The 27,477-nt window shown below is 42.8% G+C and overlaps 1 protein-coding gene across 1 annotated transcript in view; it reads right to left on the bottom strand.

Moving 5' to 3' along the window:
- LOC133451750 (VPS10 domain-containing receptor SorCS3-like) overlaps nt 1–27,477 on the bottom strand; it is a 252,459-nt gene that overhangs the window by 49,725 nt on the left and 175,257 nt on the right. The window contains exons 10-16 of the mRNA XM_061730891.1: nt 20,563–20,709; nt 18,438–18,540; nt 17,536–17,612; nt 13,733–13,824; nt 11,271–11,378; nt 6,048–6,165; nt 5,127–5,260 (exon numbers count right to left, since the gene is read on the bottom strand). Coding sequence (XP_061586875.1) covers nt 5,127–5,260; nt 6,048–6,165; nt 11,271–11,378; nt 13,733–13,824; nt 17,536–17,612; nt 18,438–18,540; nt 20,563–20,709 — 779 coding nt within the window. The remainder of the gene's footprint in view (nt 1–5,126; nt 5,261–6,047; nt 6,166–11,270; nt 11,379–13,732; nt 13,825–17,535; nt 17,613–18,437; nt 18,541–20,562; nt 20,710–27,477) is intronic.

Below are 27,477 nucleotides of genomic sequence, written 5' to 3'. Positions count from 1 at the left end.
GACCCGTTACCACCGGAGCAATCACAGAATCAAAGTGGACTCGTCAGCCGCCGCCCTGTTGGTTTTACTGATTTGTTTTGGCTCGGTAATTAACTGATAAATCAATGTCACGGCCGTCATTAGAAGAGACACATGCTTGCTGGGCTCTGTAACGTGTAAATCAGCTTTTTCTGGGCCGTCGTCGTCCTTGTTTCCAGTATGAAAACCTCGTCTCCAGGTTGTTGTTTGGAGACACACACACTCTCGACGCGACACACACTCTCGACACGACACACACTCTCGGCGCGACACAGACTCTCGACACGACACACACTCTCGACACGACACACACTCTCGACACGACACACACTCTCGACACAACACACACTCTCGACACGACACACACTCTCGACACGACACACACTCTCGACGCGACACACACTCTCGACGCGACACACACTCTCGAAGGGACACACACCGCGCCTGCCTGTCAACGCCGGCCGCAGATCAATATCTAATAATGATGGGGAATCTAATTACAGTTACATAACCTCACATGATCATCAGCAGGTCTACGGACCTGTAAAACTGCAGGCTTGGCTGGTAAATAAATAAATAAAGCACCACCGTTACACCCCCATGTATTCCAGGGTACCACTGTTACACCCCCATGTATTCCAGGGTACCACCGTTACACCCCCATGTATTCCAGGGTACCACCGTTACACCCCCATGTATTCCAGGGTACCACCATTACACCCCCATGTATTCCAGGGTACCACCGTTACACCCCCATGTATTCCAGGGTACCAGCACCACCGTTACACCTCCATGTATTCCAGGGTACCACCGTTACACCCCCATGTATTCCAGGGTACCACCGTTACACCCCCATGTATTCCAGGGTACCAGCACCACTGTTACACCCCCATGTATTCCAGGGTACCACCGTTACACCTCCATGTATTCCAGGGTACCACCGTTACACCTCCATGTATTCCAGGGTACCACCGTTACACCTCCATGTATTCCAGGGTACCACCGTTACACCTCCATGTATTCCAGGGTACCACCGTTACACCCCCATGTATTCCAGGGTACCACCGTTACACCCCCATGTATTCCAGGGTACCAGCACCACTGTTACACCCCCATGTATTCCAGGGTACCACCGTTACACCTCCATGTATTCCAGGGTACCACCGTTACACCTCCATGTATTCCAGGGTACCACCGTTACACCTCCATGTATTCCAGGGTACCACCGTTACACCCCCATGTATTCCAGGGTATCAGCACCACCGTTACACCCCCATGTATTCCAGGGTACCACCGTTACACCTCCATGTATTCCAGGGTACCGGTACCACTGTTACACCCCCATGTATTCCAGGGTACCAGCACCACCGTTACACCCCCATGTATTCCAGGGTACCACCGTTACACCCCCATGTATTCCAGGGTACCACCGTTACAGCTCCATGTATTCCAGGGTACCACCGTTACACCCCCATGTATTCCAGGGTACCACCGTTACTCCCCAATGTATTCCAGGGTACCACCGTTACACCTCCATGTATTCCAGGGTACCACCGTTACACCCCCATGTATTCCAGGGTACCACCGTTACACCTCCATGTATTCCAGGGTACCACCGTTACATCCCCATGTATTCCAGGGTACCACCGTTACACCCCCATGTATTCCAGGGTACCACCGTTACACCTCCATGTATTCCAGGGTACCACCGTTACACCCCCATGTATTCCAGGGTACCACCGTTACACCTCCATGTATTCCAGGGTACCACCGTTACATCCCCATGTATTCCAGGGTACCACCGTTACACCCCCATGTATTCCAGGGTACCAGCACCACCGTTACACCCCCATGGGTACACCCCCATGTATTCCAGGGTACCACCGTTACACCCCCATGTATTCCAGGGTACCAGCACCACCGTTACACCTCCATGTATTCCTGGGTACCAGCACCACCGTTACACCCCCATGTATTCCAGGGTACCACCGTTACACCCCCATGTATTCCAGGGTACCACCGTTACATCCCCATGTATTCGAGGGTACCACCGTTACACCCCCATGTATTCCAGGGTACCACCGTTACACCCCCATGTATTCCAGGGTACCACCGTTACACCCCCATGTATTCCAGGGTACCACCGTTACACCTCCATGTATTCCAGGGTACCAGCACCACCGTTACACCCCCATGTATTCCAGGGTACCACCGTTACACCTCCATGTATTCCAGGGTACCAGCACCACCGTTACACCCCCATGTATTCCAGGGTACCACCGTTACACCTCCATGTATTCCAGGGTACCAGCACCACCGTTACACCCCCATGTATTCCAGGGTACCACCGTTACACCCCCATGTATTCCAGGGTACCACCGTTACACCCCCATGTATTCCAGGGTACCACCGTTACACCCCCATGTATTCCAGGGTACCAGCACCACCGTTACACCTCCATGTATTCCAGGGTACCAGCACCACCGTTACACCCCCATGTATTCCAGGGTACCACCGTTACACCCCCATGTATTCCAGGGTACCACCGTTACACCCCCATGTATTCCAGGGTACCAGCACCACCGTTACACCTCCATGTATTCCAGGGTACCAGCACCACCGTTACACCTCCATGTATTCCAGGGTACCACCGTTACTCCCCAATGTATTCCAGGGTACCACCGTTACACCTCCATGTATTCCAGGGTACCACCGTTACACCTCCATGTATTCCAGGGTACCACCGTTACACCCCCATGTATTCCAGGGTACCAGCACCACCGTTACACCTCCATGTATTCCAGGGTACCACCGTTACACCCCCATGTATTCCAGGGTACCACCGTTACATCCCCATGTATTCCAGGGTACCACCGTTACACCCCCATGTATTCCAGGGTACCACCGTTACACCCCCATGTATTCCAGGGTACCAGCACCACCGTTACACCCCCATGTATTCCAGGGTACCACCGTTACACCCCCATGTATTCCAGGGTACCACCGTTACACCTCCATGTATTCCAGGATACCACCGTTACACCTCCATGTATTCCAGGGTACCACCGTTACACCTCCATGTATTCCAGGGTACCACCGTTACACCTCCATGTATTCCAGGGTACCACCGTTACACCTCCATGTATTCCTGGGTACCACCATTACACCCCCATGTATTCCAGGGTACCACCGTTACACCCCCATGTATTCCAGGGTACCAGCACCACCGTTACACCCCCATGTATTCCAGGGTACCACCGTTACACCCCCATGTATTCCAGGGTACCACTGTTACACCCCCATGTATTCCAGGGTACCACCGTTACACCTCCATGTATTCCAGGGTACCACCGTTACACCTCCATGTATTCCAGGGTACCAGCACCACCGTTACACCCCCATGTATTCCAGGGTACCACCGTTACACCCCCATGTATTCCAGGGTACCACCGTTACACCTCCATGTATTCCAGGGTACCACCGTTACACCTCCATGTATTCCAGGGTACCACCGTTACTCCCCAATGTATTCCAGGGTACCACCGTTACACCTCCATGTATTCCAGGGTACCACCGTTACACCCCCATGTATTCCAGGGTACCACCGTTACACCTCCATGTATTCCAGGGTACCACCGTTACATCCCCATGTATTCCAGGGTACCACCGTTACACCTCCATGTATTCCAGGGTACCACCGTTACACCCCCATGTATTCCAGGGTACCACCGTTACATCCCCATGTATTCCAGGGTACCACCGTTACACCTCCATGTATTCCAGGGTACCACCGTTACACCTCCATGTATTCCAGGGTACCACCGTTACACCCCCATGTATTCCAGGGTACCACCGTTACATCCCCATGTATTCCAGGGTACCACCGTTACACCTCCATGTATTCCAGGGTACCACCGTTACACCCCCATGTATTCCAGGGTACCACCGTTACACCTCCATGTATTCCAGGGTACCACCGTTACACCCCCATGTATTCCAGGGTACCACCGTTACACCCCCATGTATTCCAGGGTACCACCGTTACACCCCCATGTATTCCAGGGTACCACCGTTACACCCCCATGTATTCCAGGGTACCACCGTTACACCTCCATGTATTCCAGGGTACCAGCACCACCGTTACACCCCCATGTATTCCAGGGTACCACCGTTACACCTCCATGTATTCCAGGGTACCAGCACCACCGTTACACCCCCATGTATTCCAGGGTACCACCGTTACACCTCCATGTATTCCAGGGTACCACCGTTACACCTCCATGTATTCCAGGGTACCACCGTTACACCTCCATGTATTCCAGGGTACCACATTTACACCCCCATGTATTCCAGGGTACCACCGTTACACCTCCATGTATTCCAGGGCACCACCGTTACACCCCCATGTATTCCAGGGTACCACCGTTACACCTCCATGTATTCCAGGGTACCACCGTTACACCTCCATGTATTCCAGGGCACCACCGTTACACCCCCATGTATTCCAGGGTACCACCGTTACACCCCCATGTATTCCAGGATACCACCATTACACCTCCATGTATTCCAGGGTACCAGCACCACCGTTACACCCCCATGTATTCCAGGGTACCACCGTTACACCCCCATGTATTCCAGGGTACCAGCACCACCGTTACACCTCCATGTATTCCAGGGTACCACCGTTACACCCCCATGTATTCCAGGGTACCAGCACCACCGTTACACCTCCATGTATTCCAGGGTACCAGCACCACCGTTACACCTCCATGTATTCCAGGGTACCACCGTTACACCCCCATGTATTCCAGGGTACCAGCACCACCGTTACACCCCCATGTAACCCTGGGTAAACTGCACCTCCCCAAAAATGTTTAGCACCAGCCACCACTGGCTCTCATGCTCTTTTAAGCAGAGGACTTGGCAGCTGTCAATCATAAAATAGTTCAAATCCTAGCAGAGGGAAAACTCCTAAATAACTGGGAGGGAATTCATGAAAATCGTGCACTTGTTGAGAGGTTTTTGATACTTGGCATGGTTATAGGTATGGACAAAAGCTTTTAATCCCCTCTGGGATGCTAAAGGATCGAGGTCTTAGCTTGTCTTACCATTGGAAGTCGTGAGCTCGGCAGATGCACGACTCGGCCGACAGGATCCTGGAGTAGTCCTTTCCCAGCATGCAATAGTTCCCAGGCCGGCGCTTCATGTAGATCTGTTTCTGGCCCATGACGCACGGCTCGCCCTGTCGGGGCGGAAACACCAGGGGTGTTAGCGTTAGCAGACTCTCACCCGGTCCTGGGGGTCTGCTGAGCCGCATTTTGTAATAAACGTCCAAAATGTAATAACTTTGTCATTTCATTCTGTAATAAACTGCCCCATTTTGTAATACATTTTGCCACATTATGTAATAAGTTATTGCATTTTGAGATGATTATTATAAAATGCACTTGCAACTTTTTTATTTTCTAGGAAATGTAATAACATGGTGCATTATGTAATAATACCTATTAATGTTGTTTGTTTAACAATTAATTTATACAAGAGTGACTTTTGTTGTTTTTTATACAATTTCCCTTAGAGCTTGGTAGCCCAATAAATCTATGTTTAAATTCCAAATATAACTTTAGTTTCCTATTTGAAGTTTGGAATTATATCGGCCAATAACAAACAAATAAACTACGCTTTACAATTGTTATTACATAATGCACCATGTTATTACATTTTCTAGAGAATAAAAAAGTTGCATTTTGTAATAATCTGTATGATATGCTGTGTGTGCGTGCGTGCGTGCGTGCGTGCGTGCGTGCGTGCGTGCGTGCGTGCGTGCGTGCGTGCGTGTGTGTGTGTCGTATGAATAAGGGTATGGGGGAATGGGAGATTGTTTCATTTTACTTATTAATGTGAAGCACTTTGTGTTGCACTCTACCTGTATGAAAAGTGCAATATAAATAAAAAATAAAGTTTAAGTTTAAGTATTACAAAATGCGTCTCAACAGGGTCCCCGGGTTCCCCGGGTTCCCCGGGCTCACCTGGTTGTGCAGGTGCCACGTCTGGTAATCCTCCTCCGTGCACTTCCTGCTGAAGACGGAGCGGTAGTCGATCTTGATGAGCTGCCACTCGGACCGGTGGCTGAAGTGACCGAAGAATCTGCAGAGACAAAAGGATGCACAGAGAATGGAAGCAGTACGGTCAGAGATTCTATCCTCTTCCGATGCTAAAACATAAAATAAAAAGAAAAATGAAAAATAAAACAAAACAAAAAGAAAACCAAAAAACTACAGCAACAATGATAAAACAGACAAAAAACTAAATAAACAGCAAAAACAAAACAAAAGATAAAGAAATCATGACGACCCCAACCCGTCCCCCTATTACCCAGAAACCCCAGTGTCTCTGCAAACCATCAACGTTAAGATCCAGTGATACACAACATGCTGATTTCCTCCACCATTCCCCATGATATCCACAGAAAGTATATGTATCCACTAGAGAATGAACAAAGAGTACACATAATGTATATATAATCTATATACAAAGTATTCTAAACATACAAGCAAAATAAAAAAACACCTAGAACCATAGGTGATAAAGTTGAAGGAGGATAATTATAATAAGACACTGATTTTCTTCAGTAAACTCGACCAACAATTTTGTATTAAACATCCAAAGCTTTTTAATTTAATTTTGTAATAAAGCCGCATTTTGTAATACACTGCCCCATTTGGTAATACATTTTGTTATTTCATTTTGAGAAGATTATTATAAAATGTACTTGCAACTTTTTTATTCTCTAGAACATGTAATAACATGGTGCATTATGTAATAACAATTCTAAAGCAAGGTTTATTTGGTTGTTATTGGCCTATATAATTCCACACTTCAAGTAGGAAACTAAAGTTATATTTAGTTTTAGTTTATTTTCGGTCATGACACAAAAAAAATAAATAAAAAACCAAGAATAAAACTGAAAACAAGAAAACGAATACACTGTTCAAAGAAAACATTACAAAAAAGTTTCCAATATACAAATAAACAAATAACATCTAGACCGAAAAAGGTGTAGCTGAAGCAAAGCTTATTATTTGCCTACCCTCAAAAAGATTAATTAAATTAATGAAATAAAAGCAAAAAGTAAGGGAAAGACTGCCAGTAAAACAAATTGCCTCCATGGGGATAACAAACATTCCTCAAGAAATAAAAAAGATTTTTAAAATAAAGGTGCAGTCTACATGTTTCCCTCATCAAAGCAAATCACCAATTAAATAAATACCCAAATCAACATCAAGCCACGCATTAATTTAATATAAGGAAATCATCCTTCTTTTCAATGTTGTTTTAAATAAAGTTAAAGTTCTACATAATTTCAAATCTATATCTGTTTATTCCATACATCCATATTCCATATTTGGAGTTTTATACATAGATTTTTTGGGCTCCAGGCTGCTGTCCTGCACGTTGCAGATGTTTCCTCCCATTAAACTAATTACTGAGTAATTAACAGCTGGGCCTAAAAAACTCATCAAGGACGGTGATGAGCAGCTCCTTCCTGAACCTGGTCAGTTCTGCTGCTTTTTGGAAGTATTCTATATATTTGTGTATTTTGTCTTCAGGCTGAAGTTTATTTCCAAAATGAAGGTTCTGGACTTACGTCATGATCTGGTTTTATTTCCATAATAAAGTTCTGGACTTACGTCATGATCTGGTTTTATTTCCATAATAAAAGTTCTGGACTTACGTCATGATCTGGTTTTATTTCCATAAAGTTCTGGACTTACGTCATGATCTGGTTTTATTTCCATAATGAAGGTTCTGGACTTACGTCATGATCTGGTTTTATTTCCATAAAGTTCTGGACTTACGTCATGATCTGGTTTTATTTCCATAAAGTTCTGGACTTACGTCATGATCTGGTTTTATTTCCATAAAGTTCTGGACTTACGTCATGATCTGGTTTTATTTCCATAAAGTTCTGGACTTACGTCATGATCTGGTTTTATTTCCATAAAGTTCTGGACTTACGTCATGATCTGGTTTTATTTCCATAAAGTTCTGGACTTACGTCATGATCTGGTTTTATTTCCATAAAGTTCTGGACTTACGTCATGATCTGGTTTTATTTCCATAATAAAGTTCTGGACTTACGTCATGATCTGGTTTTATTTCCATAAAGTTCTGGACTTACGTCATGATCTGGTTTTATTTCCATAAAGTTCTGGACTTACGTCATGATCTGGTTTTATTTCCATAATAAAGTTCTGGACTTACGTCATGATCTGGTTTTATTTCCATAATAAAGTTCTGGACTTACGTCATGATCTGGTTTTATTTCCATAATAAAGTTCTGGACTTACGTCATGATCTGGTTTTATTTCCATAAAGTTCTGGACTTACGTCATGATCTGGTTTTATTTCCATAATAAAGTTCTGGACTTACGTCATGATCTGGTTTTATTTCCATAATAAAGTTCTGGACTTACGTCATGATCTGGTTTTATTTCCATAAAGTTCTGGACTTACGTCATGATCTGGTTCTATTTCCATAAAGTTCTGGACTTACGTCATGATCTGGTTTTATTTCCATAAAGTTCTGGACTTACGTCATGATCTGGTTTTATTTCCATAAAGTTCTGGACTTACGTCATGATCTGGTTTTATTTCCATAATAAAAGTTCTGGACTTACGTCATGATCTGGTTTTATTTCCATAATAAAAGTTCTGGACTTACGTCATGATCTGGTTTTATTTCCATAAAGTTCTGGACTTACGTCATGATCTGGTTTTATTTCCATAATAAAAGTTCTGGACTTACGTCATGATCTGGTTTTATTTCCATAATAAAGTTCTGGACTTACGTCATGATCTGGTTTTATTTCCATAATAAAAGTTCTGGACTTACGTCATGATCTGGTTCTATTTCCATAATAAAAGTTCTGGACTTACGTCATGATCTGGTTTTATTTCCATAAAGTTCTGGACTTACGTCATGATCTGGTTTTATTTCCATAATAAAAGTTCTGGACTTACGTCATGATCTGGTTTTATTTCCATAATAAAGTTCTGGACTTACGTCATGATCTGGTTTTATTTCCATAATAAAAGTTCTGGACTTACGTCATGATCTGGTTCTATTTCCATAATAAAAGTTCTGGACTTACGTCATGATCTGGTTTTATTTCCATAAAGTTCTGGACTTACGTCATGATCTGGTTTTATTTCCATAAAGTTCTGGACTTACGTCATGATCTGGTTTTATTTCCATAAAGTTCTGGACTTACGTCATGATCTGGTTTTATTTCCATAATAAAAGTTCTGGACTTACGTCATGATCTGGTTTTATTTCCATAATAAAGTTCTGGACTTACGTCATGATCTGGTTTTATTTCCATAAAGTTCTGGACTTACGTCATGATCTGGTTTTATTTCCATAAAGTTCTGGACTTACGTCATGATCTGGTTTTATTTCCATAATAAAAGTTCTGGACTTACGTCATGATCTGGTTTTATTTCCATAAAGTTCTGGACTTACGTCATGATCTGGTTTTATTTCCATAATAAAGTTCTGGACTTACGTCATGATCTGGTTTTATTTCCATAAAGTTCTGGACTTACGTCATGATCTGGTTTTATTTCCATAATAAAAGTTCTGGACTTACGTCATGATCTGGTTTTATTTCCATAAAGTTCTGGACTTACGTCATGATCTGGTTTTATTTCCATAAAGTTCTGGACTTACGTCATGATCTGGTTTTATTTCCGTTATGAAGGTTCTGGACTTACGTCATGATCTGGTTTTATTTCCATAATGAAAGTTCTGGACTTACGTCATGATCTGGTTTTATTTCCATAAAGTTCTGGACTTACGTCATGATCTGGTTTTATTTCCATGATAAAGTTCTGGACTTACGTCATGATCTGGTTTTATTTCCATAAGAAAAGTTCTGGACTTACGTCATGATCTGGGGCCTCATTTAAAATGGAGTGCGTAGAATTCATACTAAAAGTGCACGTACTCTCAAAAGCCGAAAATGCCGTGCGCAAAAAAAAATCCGGATCAATAAAACCATGTGCACGCAGACTTCCACGCAGTCCAGCTGGAAGGTTGCGTAGCTGAATCCGCCCCTTTACACGCCCAGAAATGCATATGGATGAGCCTGCTGAGCATGCGCAGTGGCTTTCTGCAGCCTGTTTGGCGCAGATCCATAGTTTGGCGTCAGAATGAATGAGAAGTAGCAGCCACCGTGACACTGACTTTCACGGAGACCTAGATGTTACAGATGATGTGGAGGGCAGGAAAACCACATTATTTGGTGGTCACAGTAAAAGTTAGATAAGTATATAAATAGTATACAATAAAATAAAGAGAGTGAGTGGCAGCACGCCGTTGCTGCGCTAAACGCCGTGAGTTCCCCGGCGCAACAGGGGGGACATGCCCCCCGTCTTTTCAGAATTATGTATTTGTCCCCCCCACTTTTTACAGTTTAAAAACTAACGGTAGGATCAGCAAATCATCAAGACACTCGGGACGGCGGCCCGGCTGCCCCCGCTCCCCCTCCTCCCTCCCGTCTCCCCTCAGAGCTGCTCTAGGCTGATTTATGGTTCCGCGTTATACCAACGCAGAGCCTACGGCGTAGGGTACGCGGCGACGCGCAACCTACGCCGGACCCTACGGCGTAGGCTCTGCGTTGGTGTGACGCAGAACCATAATTCCGGCTGTAACAACATGAGCGCACGTACCCGTGCATGACAGGCAGACACACACGAGGAGAAGAGACTATTTCTATAATTTTTATTTTTTAAAAACTTTATCCTTATGAACGCAATTGTTATATAGTCCAACTTTCCTTATTTTAATCAGAACACTTTCTTTTTTCCTCTTCGGCGTGGAGTAGTGGGCTCGGAGCGGCAGTCACCCCCCCCCCCCCCCGCCGCCTGCTCCGTTATCAGCACTATTTTATTATAAGTCTGATATATGTTGTGATATGTGATGACATTATTAAGAGTATGATATGAATCTGGCTTCATTTCACCACCTCACAGCCTGCGTCACCAGTTCCCTGTGTCTTAAGTAAATTCTTACGGGAGGGTCAGGGTTGCCGTAAAGATACGCAGATTTTTCGGTTAGTTTTTTCTTTTTAGATCCGAGACTTTGCGTAGAAGGTGGCTTCCGCAACTTTCAGGCGCTTTTTCTGCGCAAGCAAGCTTTATAGATGAGGCCCCTGGTTTTATTTCCATAAGAAAAGTTCTGGACTTACGTCATGATCTGGTTGTCGGCGCCGGCGTCCACCAGGACCCCGTCCACGAACAGAGGGACGGAGGAGAAGCTGTGCTGGGTCCAGGTCCCGCCCTCATCGAAGCTGACCCTGTAGAGCAGAGGCTAGTCAGGAGCTAGCGGCTAACGCTAACGCTCCGGGTTCTGATGCTAGTCAGGAGCTAGCGGCGGCCGCTAACGCTCCTGTCGGAGCAGACGCTAGTCAATTCAATTCAATTTTATTTATATAGCGTCTAATAAAACAGTTGTCTCTAGACGCTTTCCAGAGACCCAGAACATGAACATAAACCCCCGAGCAATTATTACATAAACAATGGCAGGTAAAAACTCCCCTAGTGGGAGAAAAATCTTAAGCCAAACAGTTGCAAGAAAAACTCCCCTTTAGGAGGAAGAAACCTGGACCAGGACCTGGATCATAAGGGGGTAGAAACCTAGACCAGGACCTGGATCATAAGGGGGGACCCTCCTGCTGAAGGCCAGACTGGTGGGTCGGGGACGTCAGCAGCACAGCAGGCAGGTGGAAGCAGCAACGGGATGACCGGGGGTGGGGGCAGCAGGCAGGTGGAAGCAGCAGCGGGATGACCAGATTAGGTTAGGTTCAGGGTCGGGGAAAGCTTGAGAAGGGGCAGGGCCAGGGAGAGGAGTCTTGACGGACAAATCTCTCCCCCGCCTGCCCGAAGTCAGAAGCTAGCGGCAGCCGCTAACGCTTCTGGTTCGGGTCTCCAGGGAGGTTAAGGGGGGATCAATCTAACGCTCCAGGTTCGAGAAAAAGTTTGAAATTTCGAGAAAAAAGTCAAAATGTCGAGGAAAAAAGTAAAAATGTTGAGAAAAAAGTTGAAATGTCGAGAAAAAAGTCTAAATGTGGAGATTAATGTTGAAGTACAATTTGGAGAAAAACGCTCCTGGTTCTGGTCTCCAGGTTCGGGGATCACGACGGCCGACTCGTCTCCAGAGTCTCAGAGCTGCAATTAGCCGCCGAGGCTCCAGGTAAATATCAGAGGACGGAGCTTTAGAGGACGTTTGAGACGCTGCTCGTCTCTCATCAAAGCAGAGACATTTAAAACAGAAGAGCTTTTAGAGGACAGGAAAAGGCTGAAAACCCAAGAGGAGAAGTGTTTCCTGTTCGGGATGAACGGCCTTCATGGTGGATCTGATCCAGCTGATGGATCAATGAGATAACAGCTGATCCAAACCCAGTTCATCCCAGCAACAAGCAGGAACATGTGGATAAATCTGCTGTTAAAATATAAATACTGCTATTAAAATATAAATACTGTCAAAACAGAGTCAATTAAGATGAATCTGACTGAATCTTCCACTTTTAGGGCTCACATCTGTCTGGATTCATGAACTCTCTAGAAATCCTTCCACATCTCCCCGTCTACTGGACCGCGACTGGTGTTGACTGGTGTTCCTATTGACGACGAGAGATTTTTTTTTTTTTTTTTTTACGATGAATGTTTAGACCAGGGGTGGCCAACATTCTCAACATTTCGACTTTTTTCTCGAAATTGTACTTCAACATTAATCTCGACATTTCGACTTTTTTCTGGACATTTCGACTTTTTTCTTAACATTTCGACTTTTTTCTGGACATTTAGACTTTTTCTCAACATTTCGAGTTATTCTCAACATTTCGACTATTTCTCAACATTTCGACTTTTTTCTCAACATTTCGACTTTTTTCTCAACATTTCGACTTTTTTCTCTACATTTCGACTTTTTCTCAACATTTCGACTTTTTCGGAACATTTCGACTTTTTCTCAACATTTCGATTGTTTTCTCAACATTTCAACTTTTTTCTCAACATTTCAAGTTATTCTCAACATTTCGACTTTTGCTCAACATTTCGATTTTTTCTGGACATTTCGACTCTTTCTCGACATTTCAACTTTTTTCTCAACATTTCTAATTTTTTTTAGTGCAAAATACACAAAAATCTTCCCCTCTCAAACATTTTTCTCCTGCATGGTCCTAATACTCCTCCGTAGTGATGTGAGGGTTTTCGTTGATAAGAGGTAAACTAAGCAGAAGACTAAAGATAAAGATAAAATCCCAGCAGGCCTCACTTCACCAGCTCTGAAACTCATTTCCAAAGTGTTGCAGAAGCGGCTGAGAGCAGATCTGGTCTCACTCGGATTAGTTTCCAGTGAGGCAAAGCGGCCAGTTTGCCAAGAGAAAGCTGCTAATGAAAACATTAAAATGGGAGGCGGGGGGGTGGGGGGTCCTGCTGCTGCTAATGATAAATGGCTTCAAAAAATCTCCCTAAATTAGATTGTCTCTGTTTTTTTCCTTCTTAACAAGCTCCGCTGTCGATGCTGATCAATAAATGGATCAAAATGTTATGTTTTTGGGCCTGAGAAAAAGCTGGGGGAAGCTAGCAACGCTACAACGGAAAGCTAGCGACGCTACAATGGAACAAGAAGTTTGAGAAACAAACGCACCACAGATGTCTGGTGGGAACGGACGGCTGCTTCACGGCCACCAGGGCTCCTCCTCTGTCCAGGAACCAGATGTTGAGCTCCTCCTCAAAGATCTGATGGAAACACAGACGACACTCTTAAACAATCAATTCAAATCAGTTTTATTAGTCGACATCAGGGGTGGCTAAGAGCCACAACTGGTTACTGTGTTACTGCAAAGAGCCACATCAACTACCCATGATCCCTCACTCCCTGCTCTCTCTGAGACATAAAAACACCATTAGAAAATGGAAAAAGGTGAAATCCTGCAATCTGATTGGTTGTTAACTGTGGTATAATGATCTGATTGGTTGTTAACTGTGGTATAATGATCTGATTGGTTGTTAACTGTGGTATAATGATCTGATTGGTTGTTAACTGTGGTATAATGATCTGATTGGTTGTTAACTGTGGTATAATGATCTGATTGGTTGTTAACTGTGGTATAATGATCTGATTGGTTGTTAACTGTGGTATAATGATCTGATTGGTTGTTAACTGTGGTATAATGATCTGATTGGTTGTTAACTGTGGTATAATGAGCATATACCACGGCTTCTATTCCAAAGCCTCATCACAGCCATCATTCCGTGTCAGAGAAACAACAATGTATCTATTGCGGCTTCTCTATCCAAACTTTTGTGAGCCGCTACTGAGCGGGTCAACACAGTCAAAAAACAAAAGACAGACGCGGATCTAGCACAGGGTTATAATAGTTTTGAATTTTTCATTTTAGTTTAGTTTTATTTCGTTTTGACTTTTTCTCCTTCAATTCAGTTAGTTTTAATTCTTTATTTAGTGTGGGTTTGCTAGTTTTTATTAGTTTTTATATTATCAAAAATGCTTAGTTTTAGTTTAGTTTTTATTAGTTTTAGTTTTAGTTTTAGTTTTGACGTCACGGACCGTGAGGCGTTCAGGTGCCATAGCTGCCAGTTGGAGATAAACGCCGAAATTGATCATACCAAGTCTTATATTGACAGGGACGAAAACGGAGGAAATTATATCTATAATTTCAGTTTGTTTTAGTTAGTTTTCTAAACACGCAACATAGTTTCAGTTAGTTATCGTTTTTGTCTTTTAATTTTCGTTTTTATTTAGTTCAGTTAACGAAATTGTTATTTCAATTTTAGTTTTCGTTAGTTCGTTCGTTTTCGTGAACGATAATAACTCTGATCCAGCGTCACCTCCAAATTGATGAAATTTAATGATAATTCAGCAGATTATACTGTTGCAAAAAGTATCCATCAAAAGACAAAAAAAAGCATCTTAATATAATTCTGCGATCTGCCCTTTGCAGTCAAAAAACTGTCTCGCTTCCCACTCTCACACTCTTCCCTTCATCTGCAGGTGTCAATAATCACTCATTAAATCAATAATCACTGATTAAATCACTGCAGACGCTCTGACACAAGAAAGGAGGGTCGAAGACAAGGCAACAAACCAACAAAAAATGATTCCTTCTGAACTTATCTGTCCATAAGGATTAAGTAAATAAAGTATAATTAGACTAACCAAGATGAATTTTGGCCTCAACAGTATCCATGACAACAACCAACTGTTACATAATTTTTGACGGTTACAGCAGGTAGCAAAATGTAGCTGGTGTTAAAGTCTATTTTTTATTTTCGTTAACAATTGATCAGGCATGTTCACGGTAAACTTTGATCTCTGGTGCCTGTTTCCGAAAAAAAAAAGAGGAGCAAAAGACGACATACGGAGCTGAACTAACGTCTGGAGAGATGGGAGTATTTTTTTCCACAGTGGGGCTATTTTTACTGGATAATATGTATTTCTGATTAATTAAAAACTACATCAAATAGATTATGTATTCCTTTTTCACATTTACATTATTGGTAACTGTTTTATGAAAGCAATACACCACTTCGCGCCGGGCCGGAGACGCCGCTCAGCTGTGATATAATGAGCGTATACCACGGTCTGTCGTGATGTATTGCTAAAATATGAATATTTAATTTATATTATATGTATTAAACTCTCCCACTCTGTTAAAAATGTCCTGTGTTTATCTTCATATTTTCGTTTGGGAATAATCTTCTCATTGGGGAATAATCTTCTCATTGGGGAATAATTTCATTGGGGAATAATCTTCTCATTGGGGAATAATCTTTTCATTTGGGGAAAAATTTTCTCATTGGGAAATAATTTTCTCATTGGGGAATAATCTTCTCATTGGGGAATAATTTCATTGGGGAATAATCTTCTCATTGGGGAATAATTTTCTCATTAGGGAATAATCTTGTCATTGGGGAATAATCTTCTCATTGGGGAATAATCTTCTCATTGGGGAATAATCTTCTCGATGGGGGAATAATCTCATTGGGGAATAATTATTTCATTGGGGAATAATCTTCTCGATGGGGGAATAATCTCATTGGGGAATAATTATTTCATTGGGGAATAATCTTCTCATTGGGGAATAATTTAATTGGGGAATAATTTCATTGGGGAATAATCTTCTCATTGGGGAATCATTTTCTCATTAGGGAATAATCTTCTCATTGGGGAATAATCTTCTCATTGGGAAATAATCTTCTCATTGGGGAATAATCTTCTCATTGGGGAATAATCTTCTCATTGGGGAATAATCTCTTTGGGGAATAATCTTTTTATTGGGGAATAATCTTCTCATTGGGGAATAATCTTCTCATTGGGGAATAATCTTCTCATGGGGAAATAATCTTCTCATTGGGGAATACTCTTCTCATTGGGGAATAATCTCTTTGGGGAATAATCTTATCATTGGGGAATAATCTTTTCATTGGGGAATAATTTTCTCATTGGGGAATAATCTTCTCATTGGGGAATAATCTTCTCATGGGGAAATAATCTTCTCATTGGGGAATACTCTTCTCATTGGGGAATAATCTCTTTGGGGAATAATCTTCTCATTGGGGAATAATCTTCTCATTGGGGAATAATCTTTTCATTGGGAAATAATTTTGTCATTGGGGAATAATCTTCTCATTAGGGAATAATCTTCTCATTGGGGAATAATTTCATTGGGGAATAATCTTCTCATTGGGGAATTAATTTTCTCATTGGGGAATAATCTTCTCATTAGGGAATAATCTTCTCATTGGGGAATAATCTTTTCATTGGGGAATAATTTCATTGGGGAATAATCTCTTTGGGGAATAATCTTATCATTGGGGAATAATTTTCTCATTGGGGAATAATCTTCTCATTGGGGAATAATCTTCTCATTGGGGAATAATCTTCTCATTGGGGAATAATCTTCTCATTGGGGAATAATCTTTTCATTGGGGAATAATCTTCTAATCGGGGAATAATCTTCTCTTTTTTCATTTTTTCACTTTATTTTGTGTAGCGGGACCTTGTACATTGATAAAGATTTTAAAATGTAAATATACCCAATTGTAGCCAAAAGGCTAATTAGCATTGGCAGTCCCCGTGCAAGACTCACTAAAAAGATACAAGCAACATTAACACGACACACAATATCAACAACAATTAAAAATCACACAACACTGCAATAGTTATTGCAATGAACAATTAATGATCACAGATTTGAGACGTTTTAAGCCATTCCTTGAGATGTCCCTTAAAGGACGAGTACGAGGGGCAATCCCTTATTGTGTCGAGAAAAAAGTCGAAACATTGAGAAAAAGTCGAAAGGTCGAGATTAATGTTGAAGTACAATTTAGAGAAAAACGTTGGAATGTCGAGAAAAAAGTTGAAATGTTGAGGCTGACGCTAACAAACCGACCCGAAGTAAAAGTGTCTGATTTGGGTTTGAGTCTCACCGGCCTCCAGCTGTTTCCAGCGTCCGAGGACACGAACGTGCCGACGTTGTTGTAGGACAGTTCCGCTCCGATGTTTCCTGCAGAGAAAGAGAAGGAAGGAAGGAAGGAAGGAAGGAAGGAAGGAAGGAAGGAAGGAAGGAAGGAAGGAAGGAAGGAAGGAAGGAAGGAAGGAAGGAAGGAAGGAAGGAAGGAAGGAAGGAAGGAAGGAAGGAAGTCAAAACCAAGACCAGTTCCATTGGTTTGATCCTCAGTTTCTTCAACTACTTCCACAGGTGAGACCTGCATCATTCACGCGATAGTGGCTTCATGCACGTGGAGATGTTCCTACAAGTGGAGATGTTCCTACACGTAAATGCTGCTATAAAATATTTGTTATAAAATGTGACCTTAGCTTTATCTATCTTCATATCCACCACTTTACAGCAGAAATAAACACATTCACAGTCCAGTCCAGAAACGACTCTGGTCTCTGTAGTTGGATCTCGTATCCATGACAACCATATAATATGCAGGTGCCTTATTAAGTTAAATTATATTAATGATGTATAATTCAGAGCGAGGCCTTTTGATTGGCAGCTGGCGCAGTCAACGGCCAGCTGTCAATCATTACAATTCAATTCAAAATTCCATTATGCTGTTTTTATTTCACCGAAGGAAAATTAATTAATATCACTGTCAATAAAATCCATCCATCTCTCCATCTATGATCCATTCATCCATCCATCCATCCATCCATCCATCTATGATCCATCCATCCATCCATCCACCCATCCATCCATCCATCTATCTATGATCCATCCATCCATCTATCTATGATCCATCCATCCATCCATCCATCCATCCATCCATCCATCCATCCATCCATCATCCATCCATCCATCCAACCATCATCCAACCATCACCTGTGGCTACGATGATTCCTGGTGACGAGCTCTTGGTGGAGATTGTTCCAGAAACGTACGGGTTTTCTGACGCTTGTAGCTGAAGATGGAGGGAACAAAACGGCTGGAAGAGAAACAGAAAACAGGAAATAAATGCTGATCTGGAACAAAGTTAAAGTTAACAAACTGCTGGTTCGTTGTTCATCTGAGGTTTTATTTAACAAATACCAAGATCCACTAATTCAGATGGTTCTCAGTGAAAAAAAAGTAAATTAAAAGAGGGCGTGTAAACATTTGCACATGACTGAATTATCTGTAAATGTGATAAAACCAGATTTGCTGTGCTTCAGTTCATTCCAGTAATCGTCAGATAAAAGGGACTCAGATCTGCTGCAGGAAAATCATCGTCAGACAAAATGAAAAGAGAATAAACATAAATAAAAAATGGATAAATCCCCGGAAGAGAACAAATGGAGCCTTCAAAAGTTTGGCTAATTGCATTTAATGTGTTATTATTTTTAAAAAAGGGTGAAATTTGCATGAAATGGTGAAGTGGAACCTCAAGAACACGGCGGAGGTGCGGAGAGGTGAGTCAGACGGGGGTTAGCTGCTTTTAAGACGTCAAAGACATCACAGTTAATCTCCTGCAGCTGTTGAGCCGCATTTTGTAACAACGGTGCATTTTGGAAGAAACGTCCAAAATCCATTTCATGCAAATTTCACACTTTCAACACTTGTTTGTTTGTTTTATGTCATGTATGTCTATACCGGGAGACGGCAACCCACGGCTCTAGTGCCGCCCTAGTGGCTCCCTGGAGCTTTTTCAAAAATGTTTCACCTTTTTTTTTCCTTTTTTTCTTCTTTTTTTTCTTTCTTTTTTCCTTTTTTCTTCTCTTTTTCTTTTTTACATTTTTTCTCTTTTTTGTCCTTTTTTTTCTCTTTTTTCTTCTTTTTTATTTCTTTTTTTCTTCCTTTCTCCTTTCCTATTTAGGGCCCGAGCACTTACAGTGCGAAGGCCCTATTGTATCTGTAGGAATTTTTTCTTTATTCTTTCTTCTGATGAAAGGACGGCCTTTTTTCCCCCTTAACGTGCCCAAAAAGTCACCAAATTTGGTGATAAATTTGATATTTTAAGGTTTGCATTAATGGGCGTGGCCTAATGGCTCAACAGCGCCCCCTAGAAAACTTTGTGCCTCAAGCCCCACGATACGGTTTGACGTACATGCACGAAAATCGGTACACACCTGTATCATGGGACAACTTAAAGAAAAGTCTCTTGGTGCCATGGCCAAAACCGAACAGGAAGTCGGCCATTTTGAACATTCTGAATTAATCGCGTAATTTTGGAACAATTTATGCCATTCCTTTGACAGTTAATACGGCCCGAACCGTAACGTGCACCCAGATGTGTTATACATCAAAATGTGCGTCTCCATCTTGCGACTACGCGCATTACTTTTCTCTTTCAAAAGCGTTACCGTGGCGACGCTAGACGCCAAAAAGCGCCCCCCCTTCATCTGATTTGATAAATCCCCAAAAGTCACCAAATTATGCACCAAGCCAGGCCTGGTGATACATTTGATATTTCATGGTTTGCATTAATGGGCGTGGCCTAACGGCTCAACAGCGCCCCCTAGAAAACTTTTCTCTGCCATAACTTTTGAATGGTTTGACATAAAGAGTCGTGGGTGGTGTCATGGGACTCAGTATTGAGTCCTTGACCATAATTGGCGAAAATTAGCCCCGCCCCTTCTTCTGATTGGTTGTCCCTTTTTTCTGCCATATCTTTTGAATGGTTTGACATAGGAAGTCGTGGGTGGTGTCATTTCTGATATGCTTATGGGGGGCGGTGGCCATGAGTGCGAGGGCCCGTTCATCGCTGCTTGCGGCTTTAATTAATCTTGACTTCTTTCTCAACATTTCGACTTTTTTCTCAACATTTCGACTTTTTCTCAACATTTCGACTTTTTTCTCAAGAAGGTACTTCAACATTAATCTTGACTTTTTTCTCAACATGTCGACTTTTTCTTAACATTTCAACTTTTTCTTAACATTTCTCTAGATGACCTCTAGATGACCTCTGACCCGGTGACCTCTAGGTGACCTCTGACCCGGTGACCCCGGCCGGGCGGGTGTGTGCAGTTACCAGGATGCAGTGGATGTCGTTTCCCTCCAGGTCGGTGGGCGGGGCCTGCAGGAGCCGCCAGTCCCGCCCCTTGTTGTAGGTGATGAAGGTCTTCACCTGCTGGTCCTGCTTCCTGTTGGCGATCAGCATCCCCCGGATCCCCGAGACCTGGGGGGGGGACAGGGGGCCGTCAAGACCTGCAGGCCCAGATCCAGACCTGCAGGTCCTCTACAGACCACTAGGGTCCAGATCCAGACCTGCAGGTCCTCTACAGACCACTAGGGTCCAGATCCAGACCTGCAGGTCCTCTACAGACCACTAGGGTCCAGATCCAGACCTGCAGGTCCTCTACAGACCACTAGGGTCCAGATCCAGACCTGCAGGTCCTCTACAGACCACTAGGGTCCAGATCCAGACCTGCAGGTCCTCTACAGACCACTAGGGTCCAGATCCAGACCTGCAGGTCCTCTACAGACCACTAGGGTCCAGATCCAGACCTGCAGGTCCTCTACAGACCACTAGGGTCCAGATCCATGTAGCACCCTATAATGTAATAAATCCCTGAAAATGTAAAAACGCCTGAAAATGTAATAAAATTTGCACTTAACTCATTCGAAAATGTAATAAAATCCCAAATCAAATATCCTGACTGATATTGTAATAACATTTTTACCAATCATGTAAAACCTTATTATATTATTAGTAATTTATTTCATTTTCAGGTGGGTCTTTTTTTTTTTTTTTCAAAACTGATAATGTAATACTTGACAAATAATGTAATATATGTTCATTTTCAGTCCAGAGTTCTACATTTTGTGTTTTAAGACTCTAAGCATGTTTTATACGCTGGATTTGAAACACCAGAATGACTATTGGGTTAAATTGCAGACTTTGAGTAACATGTAATAAATTCCCAATAACGTAATAAGGTATTACATTATTGGTAAAAATGTTATTACAATATCAGTCAGGATATTTTATTACATTATTGGTAAAGTTATTACATTATTGGGTTTTATTACATTTTCTATTGAGTTAAGTGCAAATTTTATTACATTTTCAGGTGTTATTTTCAGGAAATTATTACATTATAGGAAATTATGACATTATAGGGTGAAATTATTACATTATAGGGTGAAATTATGACATTATTGGGTGAAATTATGACATTATAGGGTGAAATTATGACATTATAGGGTGCTAATGTCCAGATTCCAGCTCCCCGTTTCTTTGAGCTGCTCCTGTAAATAGTTTTTTTTATTTTAATTGAATTAAAATGGTTTAGTGGTTTAGTTCCCCCCCCTCCGGTTCAGATGAGACCTCGTCCCCCGAACATGAAGCATCTCTTCAAATTGATCTCTGAGGGATTATCACTCCAGTGTATGACGGAGCCCCCCCCCCGACCCCCATGCACCACCGGTTGCCATGGCGACGACTCCCCCGGGACCAGACTCCCCCATCTCCGTAAGTGGCACTAATAGGCAGCGGTGCTGGCATCGTCATGGAAACGTGCTGCTGACATCGTCATGGAAACGTGCTGCTCAGGACGGTGAGGCTAACGAGGAGCTGCATCCAGCAGAGCTGTCAATCACAGCAGAGCTGTCAATCACAGCAGAGGAACCTGACAGCACCGGACACCTACATCACTTCCTGTTTGCTGCAGTTCTGATGCAAGAAAGCAAAGACAGAAGCTTCCTTCCTTCCTTACTCCCTTCCTTCCTTCCTTCCTTCCTTCCTTCCTTCCTTCCTTCCTTCCTTCCTTCCTTCCTTCCTTCCTTCCTTCCTTCCTTCCTTCCTTCCTTCCTTCCTTCCTTCCTTCCTCCCTTACTCCCTCCCTCCCTCCCTCCTTTTTTTCAATAAAATGGATGGAAAATACATTTTTGCTTGTTTAGTTGATTTTGTTTTTATTTCCCTGCCGTGGATCTCCCTCTGCCCGTCCTTCTGGTTCTGCTTGGGGTTCGAACCCTCGGTACTTGTATGGAAGACGACCGTGCTCCCACTGCTCCATCCTTTTCTCTTCAGCACAGTAGGCTTGTGCACGCTATTTTACCTCTGAAAAACCTAACCCCAACCCTAACCCTAACCCTATCCTTCCTTCCCTAACCCTAACCCTAACCCTAAACCTATCCTTCCTTCCCTAACCCTAACCCAGCCACAAGGGGTCCCCATGCCTCACTTATATTCATCACACTAGCCCTCACCCCAAAACCTAACCTTAACCTATACCCCAAATTGTAACCCCAACCCGGACCCCAAATTCTAACCCTTTCTACAAAAAACCCCTCACCTTAATCTCTCCTCTCCGAACCCCTAACCCTAACCCTAACCCCCCTCCCCCCCGCCCCCCCCTAACCCTAAACTCACAACTCTCCTTTCAAAATACACCCACTAGCCACATACAAACACACCGGATCCTCCATAATCCGACAACACTCATAAGGGATACCCAGTTATCCTAATACACCACACAGCACATCTCAAACCAAAGCTCTGAAACTCACTCAGAGATACCGCACCATACGCCACTGACAAAATACTTTAGTGCATACGGATCTCAAACAGGATGTACGAGTGAGAGTGCAACACTACCTTCAGCAATCTCTGGAATCGCTAAGAAGCGTAGGAGGCAGAAGCGTATTGGTTCCCCTCAGGAGGCCGCAATTACTAACCCTAACTTTATCCTTCCTTCCTTAACCCCAACCCGAACCCTATCCTTCCTTCCCGAACCCCAACCCGAACCCTATCCTTCCTTCCCGAACCCCAACCCGAACCCTAACCCTATCCTTCCTTCCCTAACCCCAACCCAAACCCTAACCTTCCTTCCCGAACCCTAACCCTAACCCTATCCCTATCCTTCCTTCCCTAACCGTAACCCTATCCCTATCCTTCCTTCCCTAACCCTAACCATATCCTTCCTTCCCTAACCCTAACCCTATCCTTATCACTAACCCTAACCCTATCCCTATCCTTCCTTCCCTAACCCTAACCCTATCCTTCCTTCCCGAACCCTAACCCTATCCCTATCCCTAACCCTAACCCTATCCCTATCCTTCCTTCCCGAACCCTAACCCTATCCTTCCTTCCCGAACCCTAACCCTATCCCTATCCCTAACCCTAACCCTATCCCTATCCTTCCTTCCCGAACCCTAACCCTATCCTTCCTTCCCGAACCCTAACCCTATCCATATCCCTAACCCTAACCCTATCCTTCCTTCCCTAACCCTAACCCTAACCCTATCCTTCCTTCCCTAACCCTAACCCTATCCTTCCTTCCCTAACCCTAACCCTAACCCTAACCCTATCCCTAACCATAAACCTAACGTTATTCTTCCTTCCCGAACCATAACCCTATCCTTCCTTCCCTAACCCTAACCCTAACCTTATCCTTCCTTCCCTAACCCTAATCCTAACCTTAACCTTATCCTTCCTTCCCTAACCCTAACCCTATCCATCCTTCCCTAACCCTAACCCTAACCTTATCCTTCCTTCCCTAACCCTAACCATATCCATCCTTCCCTAACCCTAACCCTAACCTTATCCTTCCTTCCCTAACCCTAACCCTAATCCTAACCCTAACCCTATCCTTTCTTCCCTAACCCTAACCCTAACCCTAATCCTAACCCTAACCCTATCCTTTCTTCCCTAACCCTAACCCCAACTCTAACCCTATCCTTCCTTCCCTAACCCTATCCTTCCTCGCTGTCTTGGCTGCAGTTTCATGAGTCTGGTCCCCCGGATGTTTTTAAAGCGACTGATAGCCTGTTGTTGAGTCACCGACCGTCTCTATCATAGCGCCTAGCTGCGTTCCTCGTCACTCTGACCGAACCATCACTCTATCCTTCCTTCCCTAACCCTAACCCTAACCCTAGTCTGTTGTTGAGTCACCGACCGTCTCTATCATAGCGCCTAGCTGCGTTCCTCGTCACTCTGACCGAACCATAACTCTATCCTTCCTTCCCTAACCCTAACCCTAGTCTGTTGTTGAGTCACCGACCGTCTCTATCATAGCGCCTAGCTGCGTTCCTCGTCACTCTGACCAAACCATCACCAGTTGTTGAACCTCTTTTGTCGACTGTAGCTGTCTCAGGAAATCTTTCAGACCAACTGTTTATAATTTGGGAGTTGTGTTCGCTCTCTGAAAGGTAAAAGCGTTTCCAGATGACCCTCAGGGTTGCAGTGAACATTTTAATTCAGGTCCTGCCCTGAGGGTCATCTGGAAACGCTTTTGCCTTTCAGAGAGCGGACACAACTCCCGAATTATAAACAGTTGGCAACAGTTGGTCTGAAACATTTCCTAAGGTGAGGTTCCCTCAGCACCGGCCAATCAGGAGCCTCCTAAACCACCTCGGAGAGGAAGTTTAACCACGGAGCAGAGCTCCAACATCAACACCGTAAAGGCTTTTCCCCTAAAAGGCTGTTGATTACACACAAACCGCTGTGATCGAGCGTCCTAACAGCCAATAATCCCCATCATTGAGGAGATAAACATCAGCGTTTCTATCAAAAAACAGCATTAGAGCCTGTTTTAAAGTGGAAACAAACCAAGTAAACAGAGGCCTTCTGGGACTTCAGATTTCAGTAGAATGTAATCTCATTTCAGCCATTTCCTATCGAAACCTGGGCCTTAATTGTAACGAAACACGGTCAACAACAAGTTAGCACAACTCGTCCTCCTCAAATGATCACAAACAATAAAACAGGACAACTACAGAAAGCAAGAAATAACATCAGTTCTGGCTCGTCTTTAGCCTCTTTAGTCCTGAAGAGTTACAGTTTATAGTTTATAGTTTATAGTTTTGTTTGGATCCCCATTAGCTGCAGCAAAACTGCAGCTATTTATTCTTCCTGGGGTCCGACACATAATACACAGAACATTACAACAAAATATTATAGCAAACCTAAAGAGGTAGCATATAAAAGAAAGGAAAAACTGAAAATAAAGGTTCCAGCTAACTTTAGCTAACTTTAACTAGTTTACCGGATCCAGCTAACTTCAGCTAACTTTAACTAGTTTACCAGATCCAGCTAACTTTAACTAGTTTACCAGTTCCAGCTAACTTCAGCTAACTTTAACTAGTTTACCGGATCCAGCAAACTTTAACTAGTTTACCAGATCCAGCTAACTTTAACTAGTTTACCGGATCCAGCTAACTTCAGCTAACTTTAACTAGTTTACCAGATCCAGCTAACTTTAACTAGTTTACCAGTTCCAGCTAACTTCAGCTAACTTTAACTAGTTTACCGGATCCAGCTAACTTTAACTAGTTTACCAGATCCAGCTAACTTTAACTAGTTTACCGGATCCAGCTAACTTTAACTAGTTTACCAGATCTAGCTAACTTTAACTAGTTTACCGGATCCAGCTAACTTTAACTAGTTTGGTGGATCCAGCTAACTTTAACTAGTTTACCAGATCTAGCTTACTTTAACTAGTTTACCGGATCCAGCTAACTTTAACTAGTTTAGCGGATCCAGCTAACTCCCGCTAACTTTAACTAGTTACCGGTTCCAGCTAACTTCTGCTAACTTTAACTAGTTTACCAGTTCCAGCTAACTTCTGCTAACTTTAACTAGTTTACCAGTTCCAGCTAACTTCAGCTAACTTTAACTAGTTTACCAGATCTAGCTTACTTTAACTAGTTTACCGGATCCAGCTAACTTTAACTAGTTTAGCGGATCCAGCTAACTCCCGCTAACTTTAACTAGTTACCGGTTCCAGCTAACTTCTGCTAACTTTAACTAGTTTACCAGATCCAGCTAACTTTAACTAGTTTAGCGGATCCAGCTAACTCCCGCTAACTTTAACTAGTTACCGGTTCCAGCTAACTTCTGCTAACTTTAACTAGTTTACCAGTTCCAGCTAACTTCAGCTAACTTTACTGACGTAGAGGTTTCAGGCCACGTTTCCACATATCTGGGTATTTACAAAAACAGATATTTCCCCCTCTACATTTTGAAAAATACCATCATTTCCAGGAACCCACATAAATATCTGTTAAGGTGCTATGGGCAGCCAAACCTACAGGGGGCAGTGTAACGAGAAGATAAAGTCATGCTAGCCAATCAGAATCCTGGAAAAAAACATCAACAAATGACACGAGTAACTTCCAGTTACTTCCAAGATGAACCAGAGTCTTTGGTTTGGAGTGACAGAGAAGTGGAGTTACTTTTAAGTGTGACGTTAGAATGTAAAACAGGTAAAATACAAGAGAATATTGACGGTTACAAACTAATTGTAACCACAGGTGTCACTCATGACGCTGGTGACGTTTCTGTCTCATAGTGTGACGTTCTGAAGCCTAAATGTCCATTTCTCTCCATTTACAAGCAAACGTGAAGACGGAGGTTTTAAAAATCTGCACTTTGGCCGGAGTTTTCAGAAATTATGGTTTTTGGAGACCGAACGACCAAAACGCATGAAAACACCAGCGTTTTTGCTCCGTGGAAACGGGGCCTTAAACAAGAACATTCGTTGACTTTTGTATAAATGAACACTTAATCAAATGAATGTAATAATTTTAAGCAATAATGTGAACGACAGTTATTTATAATTTACAATTAAAAATCCGGATTAATCCCTTTTTAAACATTTATTTTCAAATTTGTACTGACAAAGTTGTTAGTTTTTTTGTATTCATATTTTTTTAATCATCCTGATCAGAAACGACTTAAAGTACATTCATAAACATTTACAAATTCTCAAAATACTTATTTTTATATTTCATATTTTCTTTTGCACACATTTTGAATTAAAGTTGAAAAAAATAGAAAAAAACAAATTTGTTAAATTTCTCTTTAAAAAATTACAACTTTGAGTTTTCAGAACTGATTGTTTTTAGTGACTTTGAGCTTCGTTTTCGTGTAAACGAACGGCCAAAATGCATGAAAACACCAGCGTTTTTGCTCCGTGTAAACGGGGCCTCAGACAGCTGTGGT

This window comes from Cololabis saira, chromosome 10 (assembly GCF_033807715.1).
Source record: "Cololabis saira isolate AMF1-May2022 chromosome 10, fColSai1.1, whole genome shotgun sequence".
Classification (NCBI taxonomy): Eukaryota; Metazoa; Chordata; class Actinopteri; order Beloniformes; family Belonidae; genus Cololabis; species Cololabis saira.
This window is presented reverse-complemented; position numbering and strand designations above follow the sequence as displayed.